Below are 17,725 nucleotides of genomic sequence, written 5' to 3'. Positions count from 1 at the left end.
AAGAATACCCAAAGCAAACTCCTCAAATAAAGGCCTCATTTATCTCTGCTACACAACAGCTTCCATCCCATCAAGGCAGGACTTCAGTTAGATGTTCCCAACTTCGCAGCATCAAAGTGATGAATGGCAAATGTCCTCTCAAGCACAAGGAATCCACAAAAACTGAGGGCAAAAGGGACAAGAAAGGAACCAAGATCCAGAATATGTTTCCTCCAATACCCTTACCATACTTTCCAGAAGAGACTGCAGTTCAGGTGACAGAAGCACAGAATGCCCCAAATCGCAGAAAATGAGGGAGACTGAGAGGTCAGTATAAGCGGTAACTTTCCATCATTCCAGTGGATAGAATCAACCGATGTAGATCCTATGGAAGTCGTTGGCACCAAAAGCAGCATTGCACTTGGGGCACTTACGCTGCCGGGTGTCATACCGTGTTTTCACACACTCAAAACAGAAGACATGAAAGCACTTTGTGAGCACAGCATCCTTTTTGCGCATGTTACAGCATGGGCAGGTCAGGCGGGCCTGCAAGACAGAAAAATTATAGTGAGGGCCCACTGCATTGCACTATGTATGTTAGATGACGACTGAAGATGAAAGTCCTTCCATTCCTCATAAGAAGGTGGTTTTTTCAAGATAAGGTTACAATGCCAGAGTACAGACACAAGATGTCAAATACTGAAAAGATGACTACACAGCCTTTTGATTATAGTAAAGACGGAATTTTACAGAGACAGCTACTCACCTTGTAATCCTTGATTTCTTCCATCAGTATTTCATCACAGTTAGGAACCATGTCAGGCTTCTTAGTGGTCTCCAGCTTCCTGCGTAACCTAGAAATATCTTCCTGCATAGAAACAAAAGACCAAATACATGAGCAATATATGCTCTGTGACAGCTTCCTCAAGGACAGAAGAGAACTAGCACCTGGCCAGGTCACTCCACCCATACTTTCATCCCCTATAGTCCAACAGATTTATGAAAGATTACATTATCATCTGGTCCTACAGGTATTGTCAATTATCCATGGACAAAACCTGAAAGAGCCAAGACCTGATGAAGCTGAAATCAAAGTGAAACTGGACCCCCAAGAAAGTAGTGTAGTTGAAACCCACTCCAAGCTCAGTTACCAGGAGACAGACACCAACGCAGACAGGTATTAAAGGATTGTGCATGAGGTATATACCTCAGCCCTTTTGAAGTTAAACATCTCTTTCTCTCTAGTCACTCTGTTTTCCACAATTTCCTCCTGGAAGTCATGTAACTTCTTCTGAGCCAGCTCTAGTTGGGCTTTCAGATCATCCGCAAGCTGGGCTGCATCCATAGCCTGAAGAAGAAAACCGGTATAGGAAGTACCAAACATGGAAAAAGAGCTCCAGTGATTTCTAATCCCTCTGCCTGGCAATCCAAGACTGATCACAGAACATTCATCAGGCAGCTGGAGATAAATCTTTTCAATTTAATTTTGGTACTTCCAAATGGAATAACTGGAATTATGCCCTGAACGTTACTTTAACAGCAAAATATCTTACTATTTACAAGTTCTAATCACTGAGCTTAAACACTCCTCTTCAGTAAGGCCAACCCTTGTCACACTGCAATGCATGTCACTTGAAAAAATACTGATGACCACACAATTCTGTTCTTGTTCAAGTATTTTTAGCTTTCCACCTTCTACATTTTCTCTACTAAATTATTTAGAGGCAGTTCTACAGCTGAACTAGACAGAACTGCAAGAGAAGTGTTTATTTTTAATCATTTTCCCTCTTCACCAGTTCTCCTATTACTTTCTAACTGTCCCTCACCAATGAATCTATTAGCCAAGTTCCCTCAATATCACAATTGTACTAAGCAGATATTAAGCAGAAGTGATTGTGCTTAAGTCCCCCCATCTCCATTTCACAGTGATATTTCTGCTTTCTTTTCTGTGTCACTGCTGCATTTCTATTGAAGATTTAAAAACAAAGGTAGCATCTACCATGAGACTTAGTCTTATTTTACTTGTAACAGACCTACTTTATTGATCTTAGACATTTGCTAAAGGTCTTAATATTCCCCAGCCATATTTTCCTTTTACTTACCCCATCCTTCCTACAAAAGTTTTGACCCCAATTAATTTCATCTGGCTGCTGCTTCTTTCGCAATAGGTTTCCTTTTAAAGGCACCTTAGTTCAGCTCCCTAACCAGACTTTCACAGAAACACCTATGACCTGCTCCCCCTTATCAAAGGAAACATCGGTCTACAATACTTTAATCAGAACTCTCTTCAGGATTCGCCAGCTTTGTAGTATACTAGTCCAAAACCAGGGAATATCACGGTCCATACTATGAGTGAGAGCTAGGAGCCTTCTATGCATCCCACAAGACAGTAACTCCATCTTACAATCCAAGAGGAAATCAAGCAACAACTTACCTTACGTTTGTTCATTTCCAGGGCCTGTGTTCGGAGACCCAGTTCTTTCTCGCCTGTTCCAATACTGCTTTGCAGTAAATGTTCCTTCTCCTCCAGCTTACGTACAACCTGCAGTTGGGCATCCACCTTGGAAAGGGAGAGAGGAGGTATAGGAGGACCAAAATGCATGTTCTGTAGGTCTTCAGAGTTGTCATTAAAGCTGCATGCTAAAACTATCCCTGCCTCCCCATCACCATGGAGTACCTCTTCAGCTTGCCTTTTTGTCTCTCAACAGACACACTGGCAGTCTAAGAGCTGTATCCAGGCCTCTCTGGCAAACACTTCAAAACTTATCAAGTACTCTCAACAAAGACCTTATTTTTTGGAAGGTGGCTTACAGAATCACTGCAAGCCAGTGAACAGTGATCCAACATCTTGGTTCACTGTTGGAACCAACATCCTTGGTGCTGTATTTTGGATATGGGACCAAAACAGCATCAGTAATACCCTACTGGGTTTGCTGTTGCTGACCAGTATTTGCACACTATCAAGTCCTTCTGTGTCTCATGCTGCCTGCCATCAAGCAGGCTGAGGGTGCACAAGCTGGGATGGGACAAAGCTGGGACAGCTGACTCAAACTGACCAAAGGAATAGTCTATACCACATGATGCTGTGCTCAGCAAGAAAAGCTGGTGGAAAGGAGGAAGTGGGGGATGTTCATAGTGATGGCGTTTGCCTTCCCAAGTAAGAATTACACATGATAAGGCCCTGCCTTCCTGGAAATGGCTGCATACCTGCCTGCCATTGGAAGCAGTGAATGAATACCTGTTTTGCTTTGCTTGTGCTCACAGCTTTTGCTGTACCTATTAAACTGTCTTTGCCTAATCTACCAGTTTTCTCACTTTTGCCCTTCCGATTCTCTTCCCTTTCCCACTGTGGGGGAGTTAAGCAAGCAGCCGGTAGAGCTTAGCTGCCTACCAGAGTTAACCCACAACACCTCCACCCTTCCCTATCAGTTCTGTTGTCCTCTCTCGTTCTCACAGGTTACCTGAGTCTTCAGTGTCAAAACCTGGTCTGCCAGCTCCTCCTTCTCCTCTTTGAGCAGCTTGTGGATCTGGTTGGACTTGATGCGTTCTGACATCAGCTTGAAGTTGGCATCATCCTTCTCCCGCAGCTGCTGCATCAGGCGGATGTTCTGCTCCTGCATGTCTTCAAAAGCTTGGCCTGTGACATCCATTTCTGACAGCAGGGCCTCCTCCTCCTGCAAAAGAATCCCAGGCTCTGGCAAAACTGTCTCCTGTACTCCCTACAATGACCTTGGACATTTTACCCAGACACTAAACCTAGCACAGATAAAGGAACATGTCTCAGTATCAGAGAACAGCATCTCCCAGCAATTAGAAAAAAAAGTGTTCCTTAGAAATCTACACCACAGCAGACATACCCTGAACTAGAAGATGTAGAAAAGAGATGGTTATCTCCAAAAGTATATGCAGACTGTGGCTTGTCTGCTGGCAATTTCAGCTGTGACACATTCATTGGCAGAGCTAGGCAGAAAACAACTCTCAACTTCACTGTCATAACCACAAGGCCAAAGATTCTACATGTGAACAGCTTGACAGATTCCAACTAACAGGCTGCCAAGCCCCTTAAACTCAGTTAGGCCACTTCAACATTAAAGAAGTAAGTGACAAGATAGAACAGTCTTGTACTATAAGGAAAACAATCCGAATTATAAAAATCTACATGTCAAGTACACTTCGCTTGCCTCTCCCCTACTGAGGTCCTCCTGCTCTCTTATCAGTAGATTAAGCCCTTTCTTGTGGAAAAAGGTCTCTCATAGTACCATGCACATGTATTAATTACATGAACTGTGCAGCAAATACTTTTAAAAAGAAATTGTAACCTCCTCCCATAAAGGCCAATCCAGACATCTCTCTTGTGCTCCTCATGTAGGCCACAAACATTCCCCACCACCCCCACCATGAGGTTTGCGACACCCTAGTGTTGTGGGGGTTTTTGATCGTTGGGGTTTTTCTCTTGGCTTTTCCCCTTTGACAAATAGGGACAAAACTCACATCTCTGGCACGTACAGAGACAGAAATTCCTTCTCTCAGGTAATCTTCCCGGCTGTAACCTGAAGGTAATTCCTTCCCAGGTGCTTCAGCAGAACGCTTCAGAAACTTCTCACCTGCTTAGCCATGGCTAGTTTCTTCTGTAAATACTCAATTTGTTCCTCCACTGCTCGGATCTTGCGGAGGGCATCCTCATCAGCCATCTTTTTACTCTCCTTTTTCTCCTTGTCTTCCAACTCTTTCACCCTCTGCCTCAGTTCTTCCAGCTACAGAAAGGACAAAACACAAATGACACAAATACAAGAATGTGGCCTGAATGTTAAAAGCTTGTTTTCCCCACAATTCTCTGAAACACCGGAAAAACTGCTTTCAAAGGACGGAAAAAGAAAATCCATCTCTTCTTGACAGGAAAGTTTATTACTGGTAGAGAGACTATTAAGATGGGCTGTAAGCCCAAGATCTTGATTTCAAAACCGTTGAAAATTCCACAGCATCAGAATAGGAACATCAGCCTCCTGCAGTTCTGCATGTGAGGGTATGTGGATGGACAGCATCTGATCCTTTAAGGGCACCTGGTCAAGAACCTTTTTCAGTAGAAAAAGGGATAATAAGAAAAGGAAGAAGCCACAAACAAAACATACAGAGACAAATCTGATAGATAAATTGTAAGAAAAGCAATGATGTGAACCAAACAAACCTGGTCAGTCACATTAACTGATCAGAGGAAATAAGAGTGTGAGAATGTTTACTACAGCAGGGTTATCCGACTGGATCCTGTCAATTGGGAACCAGATGTAAGGGAGGAGGAAACTAGAAAGAAAATACACAGAGACACAGACCTGACAAAATAAACATGGAGACAAAGACAAAAACCAAATCTCCCCAGTCACAGTAACTGATAGGTTACCAAGAAACTACAGGCATAACTTCCAGGAACATAAACCTGGACTTTGCAATTGATATGGCTGTAAACCAGGTGTGGATCCTGGACTGGGAAAACTGTGGGAATCAGTAAGAGTTGTACAAACCCAGGAGGGACACGCAGGGGAAGGGAGAGCAAGAATGAAAAAATTAGGGTTAGACAGAGAAGGACATAAAAGGAGCTAGTCACATGTAAAATTTGGCCAGTCAGTATACACTTGTCTGGCTCAGCCCTGTGCATGATCACTGCAGCCTGTCTTATTTTCTTGTATCTTATTAAATACTTTCTTTACCATCTCTGTGTAATCTAACTCTCTACCCTATATGTATGTGTGCTGCAACGGAATAAGTGCTAGCTACCAGTGAGACCTGTATGTGAAAAAGGTAAAAGGGCCTGGGATCACAGTGGGTATCAAACACAAGGGGCCATGTTGGTACTTGAGGGATCTGCAAATGTACGTGCGCTTGTGAACCTACAGATCATTTAGTGTGTGCCTGCACTAGTGATATTCTATCTCTACTGGCTAAAGAGGAGGAAGGGAACTTGTCTGTCTATGGTTATGTCTTGTGAGCCTTGTATGTACATGCTGTTGAAGGTAGCACCTTGTCTGTGGCGGTGTGACTGGCTGTGTCAGTGACCTCTGTGTGTGTATGTCTCTGGGACAAGGGCTTGGCTTCGCTGCTGGCTGAATCTGCAACTAAGAAAGAAGGAGCCATGTCCATCCCTCAGCGTGGGCAAAGGGATTATCCCTTCCCAGAGGAGGACATCCCAAAATTTCCCTGTTCATCTCCAGACCATTCCAACCTCTCTCCTAAGTGACAAAAATGAGAAGAGAAACAATCTTCAGTTTTGACAGAGCCAAAACCAACACAGTTCAGGTGCAGAGTATCCAAGAAGATGTTTTAAGTAATGCACTAAAGGAAAAAAAACCAGAAGAGAAATGAGATTTACCTCAGCTTTTGCCTTCTTCTCAGCTGCCATCAGCTGTACTTTGTCTCTCTGTTCTTTGGGGGCAGAACGGTACATATCTAACAATAGCTTCATCTCCTTCTGACTCTCCTGGGCTTTCCTGCAACAGAGAGACAGGCAACTGTGAGAACAAGCAGAAAAGCTATGCTGCTACATATCCAGCATGAAACTCAGAGCAATATTCTCTCCATCTCCCACATGATACATATATGGAGTCATCCTTGGTTTCTTTTAGCCAAGGAGTACAGGCTGAAAACTGAAAAGAAGTATGTTCAGGCCCATGGACTGAAAAGCCAAGTGGGGTGGGGAGGAAACATGTACTGTAACAGTAAGCAACAAACTCTCCATCTTTGCTTTGGTGCTGATCCAAGACAAATGAAGAACACTGTGACCTTTATTAATAACCTGTTGCTGTAAAGCTTTACACAACTGTTATGACAGCAGAAAATAAAGATTATTTGGCCCACACCATGAAGTAAATGGTTTGGTAATTCATGTTTTAGGTGGTCGTAGAAGTGTTACTACATTGTCCAAATCACAGTCAGACACAGAGGGTACCAAGAACCTCTCTGCTTCAGTGAAGCTGACCTTGTAAGCTACAGGTCATCTTGCACAAACCCTCCAGTTGGAGTACTACTCAAGCAGGAAAGGGAGGGACAACAATTCTTACTTTAGTTCAGCCTTCAGTTGCTTGATCACTTCAGCCTCCTTCTTTCTTCCATCTTCATGCTTCCCTTTCTCCTTTTCTTTGGACTCCCTCTCCTTCTCAGAATCCTTCTGCTTCTGCTTTTCCCGTTCTCGTTCCTTTTCCTTTTCTTTCTCTTTCTCTCGCTCTCTCTCTTTCTCTTTTTCCTTCTCTCGTTCTCTCTCCCTCTCCCGTCTCTCCCGCTCCCGTTCCTCTTCATCTCGCCTGGCCTTCATTTCATTAACATCTTCAGAGGTGGCCTTGGGGACAGACACTTGGGCAGAAGGATCATCAGGTTCCTGCTTGATCTCTGGAGGTTCCTCTTTTGTTTCTTCAGTGCTGGACTGGGACTGCAAGAGAGCACTACCACTGCGAGAGCGGATCTGTTGCACCATAGCAAGAAAGAAGACACAGAAGAAAACAAAACATTAAGTTCTTCACCAGAAGTCTACCTTATCTCCCTTTGTCTACCCAGACCCATGCTTGCACGCCCCCTCCACAATTTCTACTACTTTTCATGGAGCACTCCAGTGCTACAAAGGAAGACCATTCATTTGGTAAGTGTAAGCTTAAAGTAGAGCGTAGAGCTCCATCAAAAGTTACGCTGCATGCTGTATCAGAAAAATTGATATTGCAGGCAAGGCTGACAGCATTCCCCCTTCTCCAAAGCACTTTCTGCTCTTTCCCAGCATTTCCTGCTCTGATACCTTGCTCAAGTCAGACTGGGCCTCTCTCAGTTTGCGCTTGTATCTTAACACCTCTCCCTTGAGCTGGTGGTTGTGGTTTTGGAGGCTGCTGATGAGATGACGCATCTCCCGATTAATTGGGCCTACAGAAACAGAAAACACAATTGTAACAAAACACACTTTTGCAAAGTTTCCGAGAGACTCCCATGGAGATAGAGAACAAGCTAAGTGTGAACAATAAAGAACCAAAATAAAACTATTATCATTCTGCCACACAACAGAGCAAGTGTAGAAAAGAGCAAGTGTAGAAAAGAGCCATGCCAGTTTTACATGCAACCGTAAGACCTTGCACATTTACAGTCCTAATTTCCCCATTAACTTCACTTATTTTTTTCCCCCAGGTTCCTAAGTGCAAAGTGTCATGCTACAAAAATCTCTACAATTTAAATGCTACTTCAGAAATAAAGAAGTTATTTCCCCTGATGAAATTTGAAAGTTACTGGTTCCTATCCAGGTTGTCATTTAGATATCTTCTAGATCACAGAATCATAGAATGGTTTGCGGATGGAGGGGACCTTAGAAATCACCTAGTTCCAATCCCCTGGCATGGGCAGGGACACCTTCCACAGACCACACTGCTCAAAGCTCCATCCAGCGTGAACATGAAAACTTCCAGAGACGGTGCATCCACAGCTTCTCTGGGCAACCTGTTATAGTGCTTCTTCCCCCTCATAGTGAACAATTTGTTCTTAATGTCTAATCTAAATCTCCTCTCTGTCAGCTTAAAGCCATCCCCTCCTTGTCCTGTCACTACCTGCCCTTGTAAAAAGTCCCTCTCCAGATTTCCTGTAGGCCCCCCTTTACGTATTAGAAGGCTGCTTTAAGGTCTCCCCAGAGCCTTCTCTTCTCCAGTTTGAACAAGCCCAACTCTCTTAGCCTGTCTTCATAGAAGAGGTGCTTCAGCCCTCTGATCATCTTCATAGTCCTCCTCTGGACTCATTCAAGCAGGTCCATGTCCTTCTTATGTTGGGGGCCCCAGAGCTGAATGAATCTTCCCCAGAGTATTTTAATAATACAAAATACTCTGTCATAAACCAAACTGTTAGCAAAATGTATGCATTTTGAAGTATCTAAAAAGAAGTCAGATAACATGGAACTGGCCTACCACAAAACACATGAAGAGTTTTGGGGGTTTTGAGATAGAAACTTGCCAGAATAAGTATTTAATAATAACAGACAGAATCAAACCAGGTGTTTTACTGCAATAAAGTTTCTAATGGGCAGGGGTGGAGGTCGTGGTGGTGTTAGTTTGATTTTAAATACAGCCGAAAAACTCCATACCTGCTTGTTCATTGGCAGCAAGAGTCTGTTCAAATTCTATCCTCAGCATCTCATATTCTTTGCGGACTTGTGCCAGGGTGTCCTCTAGCTGAATCACCTCTGTGCGCAGTTTCTTGTGAAGGCTGACCTCATCCCTCTGAGGAGTAAGAAGGGGACAGAACTTGGTGCTGTGACCCTGGAGTTATGTCTCACTCAGCAACATGAGGTACCAGAGAACAAACGAATTACTGCCAGGAAGATAAATTTCCTGACCATTCCTAGAGCCACACAGACCCAGCAGTGATGTTCAGAAAGATGAAAATGTTCACTAATCTGACAGACGAGAGGGGCTACCTCAATCAGTTCCACCTGGCGCTGATGCGTGGTGCGGGTACCATGAAGCAGAGTGCGGGCCTCATCGAGGTGTGCCTTCAGCTGGAGACTCTCATTATACAAAACAGAAAATTGCGACTGCATGCAGCGATATTCTGGGGTCTCCTTCACAGCCTCTTCCACTGCTCGTCGCAACTCAACCTAGTCAGAACACAAGAAAAGGCCACACAAATAAAATTTATTTCCTTGTCTTTGATACCTATTTTGCAAGGTAGGAGAACAGTGAATCAAGCTGCCAGAAGCAAAGACAAAAGCAGAACTTTAACAGCATTGCTACAAGGTAGATGCTTCAATACCAGTTTGAAGTCTATGCTTTCTCTGTATTGCAGTAGACTGTTTCTCTTGCATAGCCAGTGACTAAAGTTTTTGATTCTCAGGTTCTGCAACAGTTTCTCTCAAAGATATGAGCTTGGAAAACATGATACACCTTTTCAGTGGACTTCCTGTAAAACTATAATCACCTAAATTACTGAAGATGGACATCCAGAAAAGCATGATAGAAAACAGAGAAAATACATGTAGGCATTATGTTTGCTTTCTACCAGTGAAAAACATAATGATTGAAAGGAAGATAAATGAGAAAAACAGAAGTACAGAATCCGAATTTTTCTTACCAAAAGAGGTTAGCAAATCATTGACTACCAGAGTGAAACAGACACATACATACACACACACATCTTAACACTAATTAAAGAGAAAAAAGAAGCTATAAGCCAAATGGTGTCTCTCTCAAAACAAACTCGTGGATAAACAGAATTCAAAAATGCCTCAAGACAGTTTCTGGAATCTCATCTCTAAAACTTAGGTTAGAAGCTCAGAGGTTTCTTATAACAGACTAACAGATCTATTGATCACTATGATAAAATCTGGATTATTATCTGTATTATATACTTATCTACCACAGAGTCACAGCTTTTTGTGTTACTACCATTTAGACATACGAAACTCATACACTGCTTCCTATCTATTCACTCTACCACACAGGGAAAGATTTAAATTCACTGACTCTTCCAAGAGCCAAGCTCTCCTACGCAAGTTCATGGGGTATTTTTTGGTTCATTGATTCCCCTTGCACGGGGCAGGGGGGAGGTGGAAGAGAAGTAAATACTTCTGAAAAGCTGAAATTAGTTTTCAGCATATTTTAATGATGCCTAGTTAATAGATCAGAACAGAAAACAGGAAGAAACCCATTTCCAACGATGACCGCATGGTGTCACCAATGCACTGAACTGCAAGTCTCTCACAAACCTGTGAGCTTGTACAAAATACAACCTAGCTAAAAAGCAAGCACAGAGTAGAATACCATTAATGAGGTTTTCCAAGGACACAGTTCACAAGACAGCCAGCAACTAACCACACAGCCCACCTTCATCCTCAGAATAGGTACTGATGTCTCACCTTGAGTTTTTCATTCTGTGTTGTTACTTCCTCAAGATCCTGGCGTAGTTCCTCTAACTCATTGAGGCGATTCCCAGCAAGCTCTTTATTTTCTTCCAGCTCTGCATTCATCTCCTCAAACTGTTGGGGATAAACTGCTTGTAAATACTACTGTTATATCTACTGAGGGTACTAATTAGGTAACTCTGTGTACAGTAATTACAGACTAAGTCACGTAACACTACCGACTGAGAGAGCCTACATCCATCAGGTCTGTTTCTAAGTAGGAAATTTGTGCACAGACAAAATGGCTTGCCCAGAGTTGCCTAGACTTGTGACAAAGGAGGTATATAAATTTTCTTCCAATTTATGGCCCTACACACAAACTCTCCTTGACTTTAATTCTTCCTCTTCTTCACAACCAAGCCCATGCCATTACCTTGCGGGCATTAATGGTGATTGTGCCCCCATAGAGGCTGCTCCCAGCTCCATACACCTTGTAGCCTTTGGAATTTACCTGCAAAAAAAGATAACAGATTTTATCAGTGTCCAGTTAAATGCCAAGACTGATATAGCATATTCAAGACCAAAGACAGTACACTACAGATTCTCAGTTCTCACAGCGAAGTACCATAAGATGATGTCACACATTTCAAAATGACACCCATTTCTTTGGTTTCCTGACAAAAAAGATGGTACTTACTCGTTCCAGAACATCTGCTAAGTGCCGGTTGAGCCTCTGCTCCCTCTTGCGTATCTTGTCAATATCCCACTGAAGGTCATCAATCATAGTCTCCAGAACAGACACCCGAGATTCTGCTGTCTCCACTCTCTCTTGCAGTTTGGAGAACTGCAATCAAGAGACTGTTTCAGCCAGCAAATTGAATAGAATCATTCTATTAGAAGCATTTTCTGAGACTGCTCAGTATTAATTTTTTTCCTGAAAACCCCGGATTCATATGCTTTCAACCCATCTTTTGCTGTGGCAACAGACTACTCGATGAACTGTGCTGAATGTTATGCCAGCTGAATTGCAACATAGTAATGAAAATAGGACTGAAAATAAAACTGAAAATGGAGAAAGAGCAACAAGCTGGTAATATCTGGCAGACTAGAGAGGTAACCACCTCAAAGCTTACTCAAAGGCTTTTTTTTTTCTTTTCCTAATGTTTTAAATCCATATGTTCACTACTTAACACACTACTGAAGTACATGGTGCTCTAACACTAAGGAAGGCCAGCAATAACACAATTTTTAAAGGAACAGCAACCTCTGAGACAAATACTGCCAATTATGTGAAGCCCTGAATGACTGGGATCACCTTGTAATTAATGTCATTATGCTTTCACACACAATGTAGAGAAATCAAGGAATTTGAAATTACAAGGATGTGATGTCAAACATCTCATATGTTACACAACCACCTTACCGCTTCCTCTGCTGTTTTCTTTCGAGATCAAATTCATTCAACTCACCGATCTGATTATACTCTTTCATTCAGTGATGTAATAAGCAAATCAATCTAAATTGCACAGCAAAATCTACATATAGTTCTCCACAACACCCACCCTTTCCATAAGCTTCATTCAGAAGTTAACTTTCAAACTGTGTGCTCCTGTCCCTCTCCAAGGCAATACCTGCTTTCCAAACTATGGTAACCACAAATTATTCCAAACAGGACACCAAAGCAAATTTCCTTCTCTCTCCTTTGTATACCTCCTGAGACATTATTCGGTGCTTCTCCTGAAGAACATCAGCTAGTTCCTGCAGCCGTCCATTTTCATGCGATAAGTAGGTATTAAGCTCCAGGACTGCTTCTTCCATCAATGTAATGTCTGAAAGATGCATAAAGAAAAGGAAATGAACACAAACAAGGAAAACTGGTTTTAATTCTTAAGCAGCAAAGTCAGAAAAAAAAACCAAACAAACACACAGAAAAGGAAACTTCTGAGGTTAACTTATGCTTACTGCATTTCTCCAGCAGGTGGATCTCGTCTGATCTCTAGAGCTTTGACTTGCATTCACCAAGCAAAAGGCTCCGCAGTTCAACGTACTACAGATTTCTGTTTGTCAGTTACCATCCCCTAATATTAGAGACCATTCTAATTCTGCACCAGCCACACAGAACATGCCCTTGTAACCCAGTGACACCCTAATGCAGATCAAATTCATGTGTAAACCTGCTACCACAGGTGGAAAGTCTTTAAAGATCATCTAGTTCCTACCCTCTGCCACAGGCAGGGACACCTTCCACTAGACCAGGTTGCTCCAAGCCTTGTCTAACCTGGCCTTGAACAGGGATGGGGCAGCCACAGCTTCTCTGGGAAACATGTGCCAGTGTCTCACAACTCTCACAGTAAGGAATTACAGCAACTGAGTACAAGCTCATACTGCACTAACGCCAATGCTACTACAGAGTTCAAGACTGCCAGCTAAGGACAGTAATGCTTCACTACACCAATGCTAGACTTTCCAGAGCTCCTTGATCAAAGCATATAGAACACTGGATGGAAGACAAACCAAGGAGGATGACTTGATATCCCACCTAAATTTTCATTCAATAGATTAAAATTCTAACCTTATGTTTTTTCAGAGAGTCATTTAAGTGTAAATCAAATCTGCTACCTTAATTTTCAGAAGCTAGTCATTTGGCTTTCTTCTGCAGAGCTCTGCTTTGCATTCAAAACTGGCAACTATACTGGGCATATCAAGACATCAGATGGCTACTACTTTGCTCAAAACTCAGTTGTAACTGAGGAGTTGGTTATCGCTACATCTTTTACTAAACTGCAAACGAGAGGGAGTCCAGCATCAGTTTGCAATACTGATTTCACTACTTCTTTTATACAGTGGCTCAGGACAGCTAGCTGGTAAGGTTCAACTGTAATCTGTTAAATTCTCAGGTGCATGAACACACTACTGGCCGGAACAAGCCTTCCCTTAGCCCAGCAGAGTTCTCACCATTCACATTTACAGGCAGCTATAATACATTTCTAGCATGCAGTTCTAGTCTTTGTTAGTGGTTTTGGTTATTGAGAGTTTGGAAAGCTATGCCAATTTATTTTGGAACATAAATAAGCATGAGAAGGACTATGTCTGTCATGGTTTAACCCTGTAAGAAAATACGTACCACACTGCTGCTCATTCACTGCTCCCTACGACCAATGGGATGGGGAGGAGTACAGGAAAAACAGTAAAACCCATGGGTGTAGATAAGAAAACTTTAATTATTGAAATCAAGTAAAATACTACTACTAATAGTAATGATGATAAGGGAAGTAACAAGGGGAGAGCATATAAAACTAAAAAGGGGAAAGTTAAAAAAATAAACCCAAGTGATGCACAATACAATTGCTTACCACCCACCAATTGATACTCAGCCTGACCCGAGCAGCGACCTTCCCTTCTGGGTGACTCCCCCCAGTTTCTTTCCTGGCCATGACGTGCTGTGGTATGGAACACCCCTTTGGCCAGTTTGGGTCAGGTGTCCTGTCTCTGCTCCTTCCTGGCTTCCTGTGCTCCCCCTCACTGGCAGAGCATGAAACTGAAAAGTCCTTGGTCAGGGTAAGAACTACTGAGCAACAACTAAAACACCAGTGTGTTACCAGCAGTGTTCTCAGACAAAAGCCAAAACACCAGCTACTAGGAAGAAAACTAACTCTACCCCAGCTGAGAGGAGGACAAGGCCTTAACGCTTACAATGCAGAATCATGTCTAAGCTGGAGGTAGCTGAGGATTCTTGAAGGGGAATCAGCCACCTTGGACATACCTCCACTGTTCACCTTTTGGGACAGCGCATCCACTTTCTCCTGCAGTTTGTCATACATTGTCACAATCTGGGCAACAGCACGGCGGGATGACTCTACACGCTCCTGCAGCTGAGATTCAATCTCCTCACTGGTGCTGCTGGCTAGAGTAGCTAGGAAGGAAAATGCCGGCTCTAATCCTTCACCTGGGAACAGAAAGAGATGCAAAAAAGTAAATGTGCTCTGGCAGGCAGCATATCACTAGTCTTCACAATCAGAGAGCCTCTGTCACCCTTTAGAAAGGGACATAAACATTGTCCACCACTGAAATCCATCTTTTCCACTATCCCCAGTCAGCTGCCTCACCTCGTTCCCTCTCATCTTTGCGCTCCTGATTACTGTCCGAGTCTGGTTCAGGTTCTGGTACCACCAGCGCTTTTCTTTCAGACAAAAGGTCTCCAAGACCTTGGTCCAGGTCGAAGCGTTTAAGGATGATGCGGATATTTTCATCAAACTGAATGATGGGACAGACAAGACAAAGAATGGATGTGAATAAAAGGAGTGCAGTGGAACACAAGAAGAGCCAAAAGAACAGTGTATATAAAGTAACAAAGCATGTTACTAACCTGATTCCAGTATCGATTGATAATCAGCAGAGAGGCATCATCAGTGGCCTGCCGGCGCTCCAGCTTCTCGATGTGCTCCCGTAGCTCATCTTCAATGGCTTGCCTCTGGTCCAGCATCTCTGCTAGTTTCCGGTTCTTGGTCTGTAGGGTCCGGATGTCCATCTCCTCCTGTACAGAGGCAAATGTCAGAGCACACTGCACACAAGCCAGATCTCTGGACTCATTCAGAAGGCAGAGAGCTACTTTTGTTTCCAGATGAAAAAATGAAAGAGGTTGAGAGGTGTGGGGGGGAGAAAGACATACCGTTGAAGAAACACCACCAAGCTTTATGGTCTCCACAGTGGTCCCTGAATCTTCAACTCCCGCCTTCTTCTCTGGAGGTGCAGAAGGACCAGGCTCTCCAGCTGCCCGTTTACTGCCAACTCCAGACATGGTGGCCAAAGCATATAGACTCCTGCCTTCTCCAAGTTCCTCTGAATATTAAACAACACTATTAAAAAAATTCAACAAACACACACCCACACAATCAGTCTAGTTTAGGGTTTTTAACAGAGTCATCCATCATGGTAACAAGATGCCAACATAGTGCAGGCCATAGAACTTAAGAGGTTCGGAAAATACTGGTCAAACATTAAGTCTTACAAGACACCACTAGAATTAGCACTGCAAACAGCAAGTTGATGGGAAAAAAAAAAAATCCACTGTCTATAATGTCAGAATGGAAACACTGTACCTTATCACGTTCTCTGGGAAAAAAAATCTTCATGCAGGTTCAGTCTCTGGTTTTTGGTCTCTCTATTAACAAAAAATGTCTGGGTTAAACTTTAACAAGCAACTGAGCCTCTGCATATATGGCACAAGTTCACTTCATACCAACAAAATTGTTCTTATTATGTCAACATTCAAAGTCAGTTAAAGCCGAGGGCAGAAACACCTTGAAGATGAGCTCTGGAAGAGCTTACATAGAAAACTTACAAATCCTATGGAACTGAACACCAATTCCAAGCCAAGGTTTGTAAAGATCCATTTGAAGAGTCTTCCTTTGTATGAAGAGGGACACAGACATGTTTGAAAAGTTATGGACTACTAGTTACAGAATCACAGAACAGCTGAGGCTGGAAGGGATGTCTGGAGATCACTTCCTCAGTGCTCCTGAATAAAGCAGGGTCAACCAGTGCAGGCTGCCAAGGGCCTTGTACAGTCAGCTTTTGAGTATCTCCAAAGAAAGAAACTCAGCAATGTCTCTGGGCAATCCATCCCAGTACTTGATGGCCCTCAGCATTAAAACGTTTGAACAGTATTTCTTGTGGTTCCCTACAATTATTTCTTAGCAAAGTAACAAATATCTCCTTATAGGGTTTTCAAAACAAATATATCAACTAGTGATAAAATACAAAACTGAACAGATCTCCATTAGATGTTAAGCAGCATTTTTCTCCCCTGTTCATTGATGCTGTGCCAACTCAATCCACAGATCTCTCTCTCCCTCTAAACTACATTGTACTCAGAAGTAAGCGAAATGCAGACCATACAAATAAGATCTGTGTTGTTCCATTTAAATCTATAACAGCATTCACAGTTAAACCAAGGATTACAAACTGAACCTGACAGTTCTTATGTATTAGCTTTACTTTAGCAGTTCTACTCAAAGTAATAAAGCTGCTGTATTTTTAGGATTAAGGTGCTATGCTGCTTTGCTGTATCTTATAGCTTAACAAACATTTTAGCTTCGCATTGCCCTTCACATAGGCACAATAATATACAGATTATTTCTAAACAAGTTCCTGAAGCACCACATACAGTGTTCCTGTAACCTGTCTTTTAGCATATTTAATACATCTCAAAATCAAAAAAGAAATAAAGAAAACTTCCACTTAACCATTTTCCTCCTTCTAGCAACAGAATTCAGTGTGCACTGGTTTGGCCTAGAATGACTAGGCCATTGGAGAGAGTGGAGGGAACAGCTGTTACTATAAGCACCTGCTGCCTAACAGTCCAGGGAGTCACTAGTGACTATTGTCTTCCTGATTATTTTTTTTTTCCCCATGGACAAAATATTTCCTCCATTGCCTCCTGACACCAACATCCTTCACAGCTGGATTCCCCCTTCTCTCCACTACTCACATCTTCGCATACTGTGCACCAGGACCTGACCAAGTTTCCATGAGCAGAGACCCTCTCTTTTCTTTAGTAACTCAACCTTACCCTCAGTCCCAGGCTATTCACATTCTTCTCTTCCCAAACTGATACACTCGCTCATCAAAGATTAACTGTCCTCCCACAGCAGAGTCGCAGCTTCATCTTAATCCCCCTCTTGGGGTTAAAACCTTCTTGTATAGAAACCAAAATACATCTCCACCTGGCACTCCCCGCACGTACCACTGGTAAAAAGTCATCTACTCTGACGACCACCAATCACCCGCAGAGAGCAAACTTCCCCAGGCCCACTGGCTCCCCAAGCACACGGAGAATTCCACTCCGCCTACGACCACCCACCCCTAGGGACGTGCCCCAACACTGTTTCTGCCCCACGC

At 42.9% G+C, this 17,725-nt stretch overlaps 1 protein-coding gene across 1 annotated transcript; it reads right to left on the bottom strand.

Annotated features, from left to right (window-relative positions):
• Window positions 1-259: 259 nt before the first annotated feature.
• RNF20 (ring finger protein 20, E3 ubiquitin protein ligase) lies at window positions 260-15,699 on the bottom strand. Its single transcript, XM_010010213.1, has 19 exons — window positions 15,495-15,699; window positions 15,192-15,359; window positions 14,932-15,079; window positions 14,589-14,771; window positions 12,536-12,654; window positions 11,523-11,669; window positions 11,259-11,336; window positions 10,841-10,960; window positions 9,404-9,583; window positions 9,071-9,206; window positions 7,751-7,872; window positions 7,029-7,426; window positions 6,341-6,458; window positions 4,584-4,733; window positions 3,441-3,653; window positions 2,414-2,539; window positions 1,187-1,327; window positions 746-847; window positions 260-525 (listed from the first exon to the last, which is right to left on the bottom strand). The coding sequence occupies exons 1-19, from the start codon at window positions 15,621-15,623 to the stop codon at window positions 349-351; spliced, it is 2,955 nt and encodes a 984-aa protein (XP_010008515.1). The 5' UTR covers window positions 15,624-15,699; the 3' UTR covers window positions 260-348.
• Window positions 15,700-17,725: the final 2,026 nt, after the last annotated feature.

Source organism: Nestor notabilis, unplaced genomic scaffold, assembly GCF_000696875.1.
Source record: "Nestor notabilis isolate BGI_N333 unplaced genomic scaffold, ASM69687v1 scaffold1702, whole genome shotgun sequence".
Classification (NCBI taxonomy): domain Eukaryota; kingdom Metazoa; phylum Chordata; class Aves; order Psittaciformes; family Psittacidae; genus Nestor; species Nestor notabilis.
Note: the sequence above shows the minus strand (reverse complement) of the source record. Positions and strands in the feature narration are given on the sequence as shown.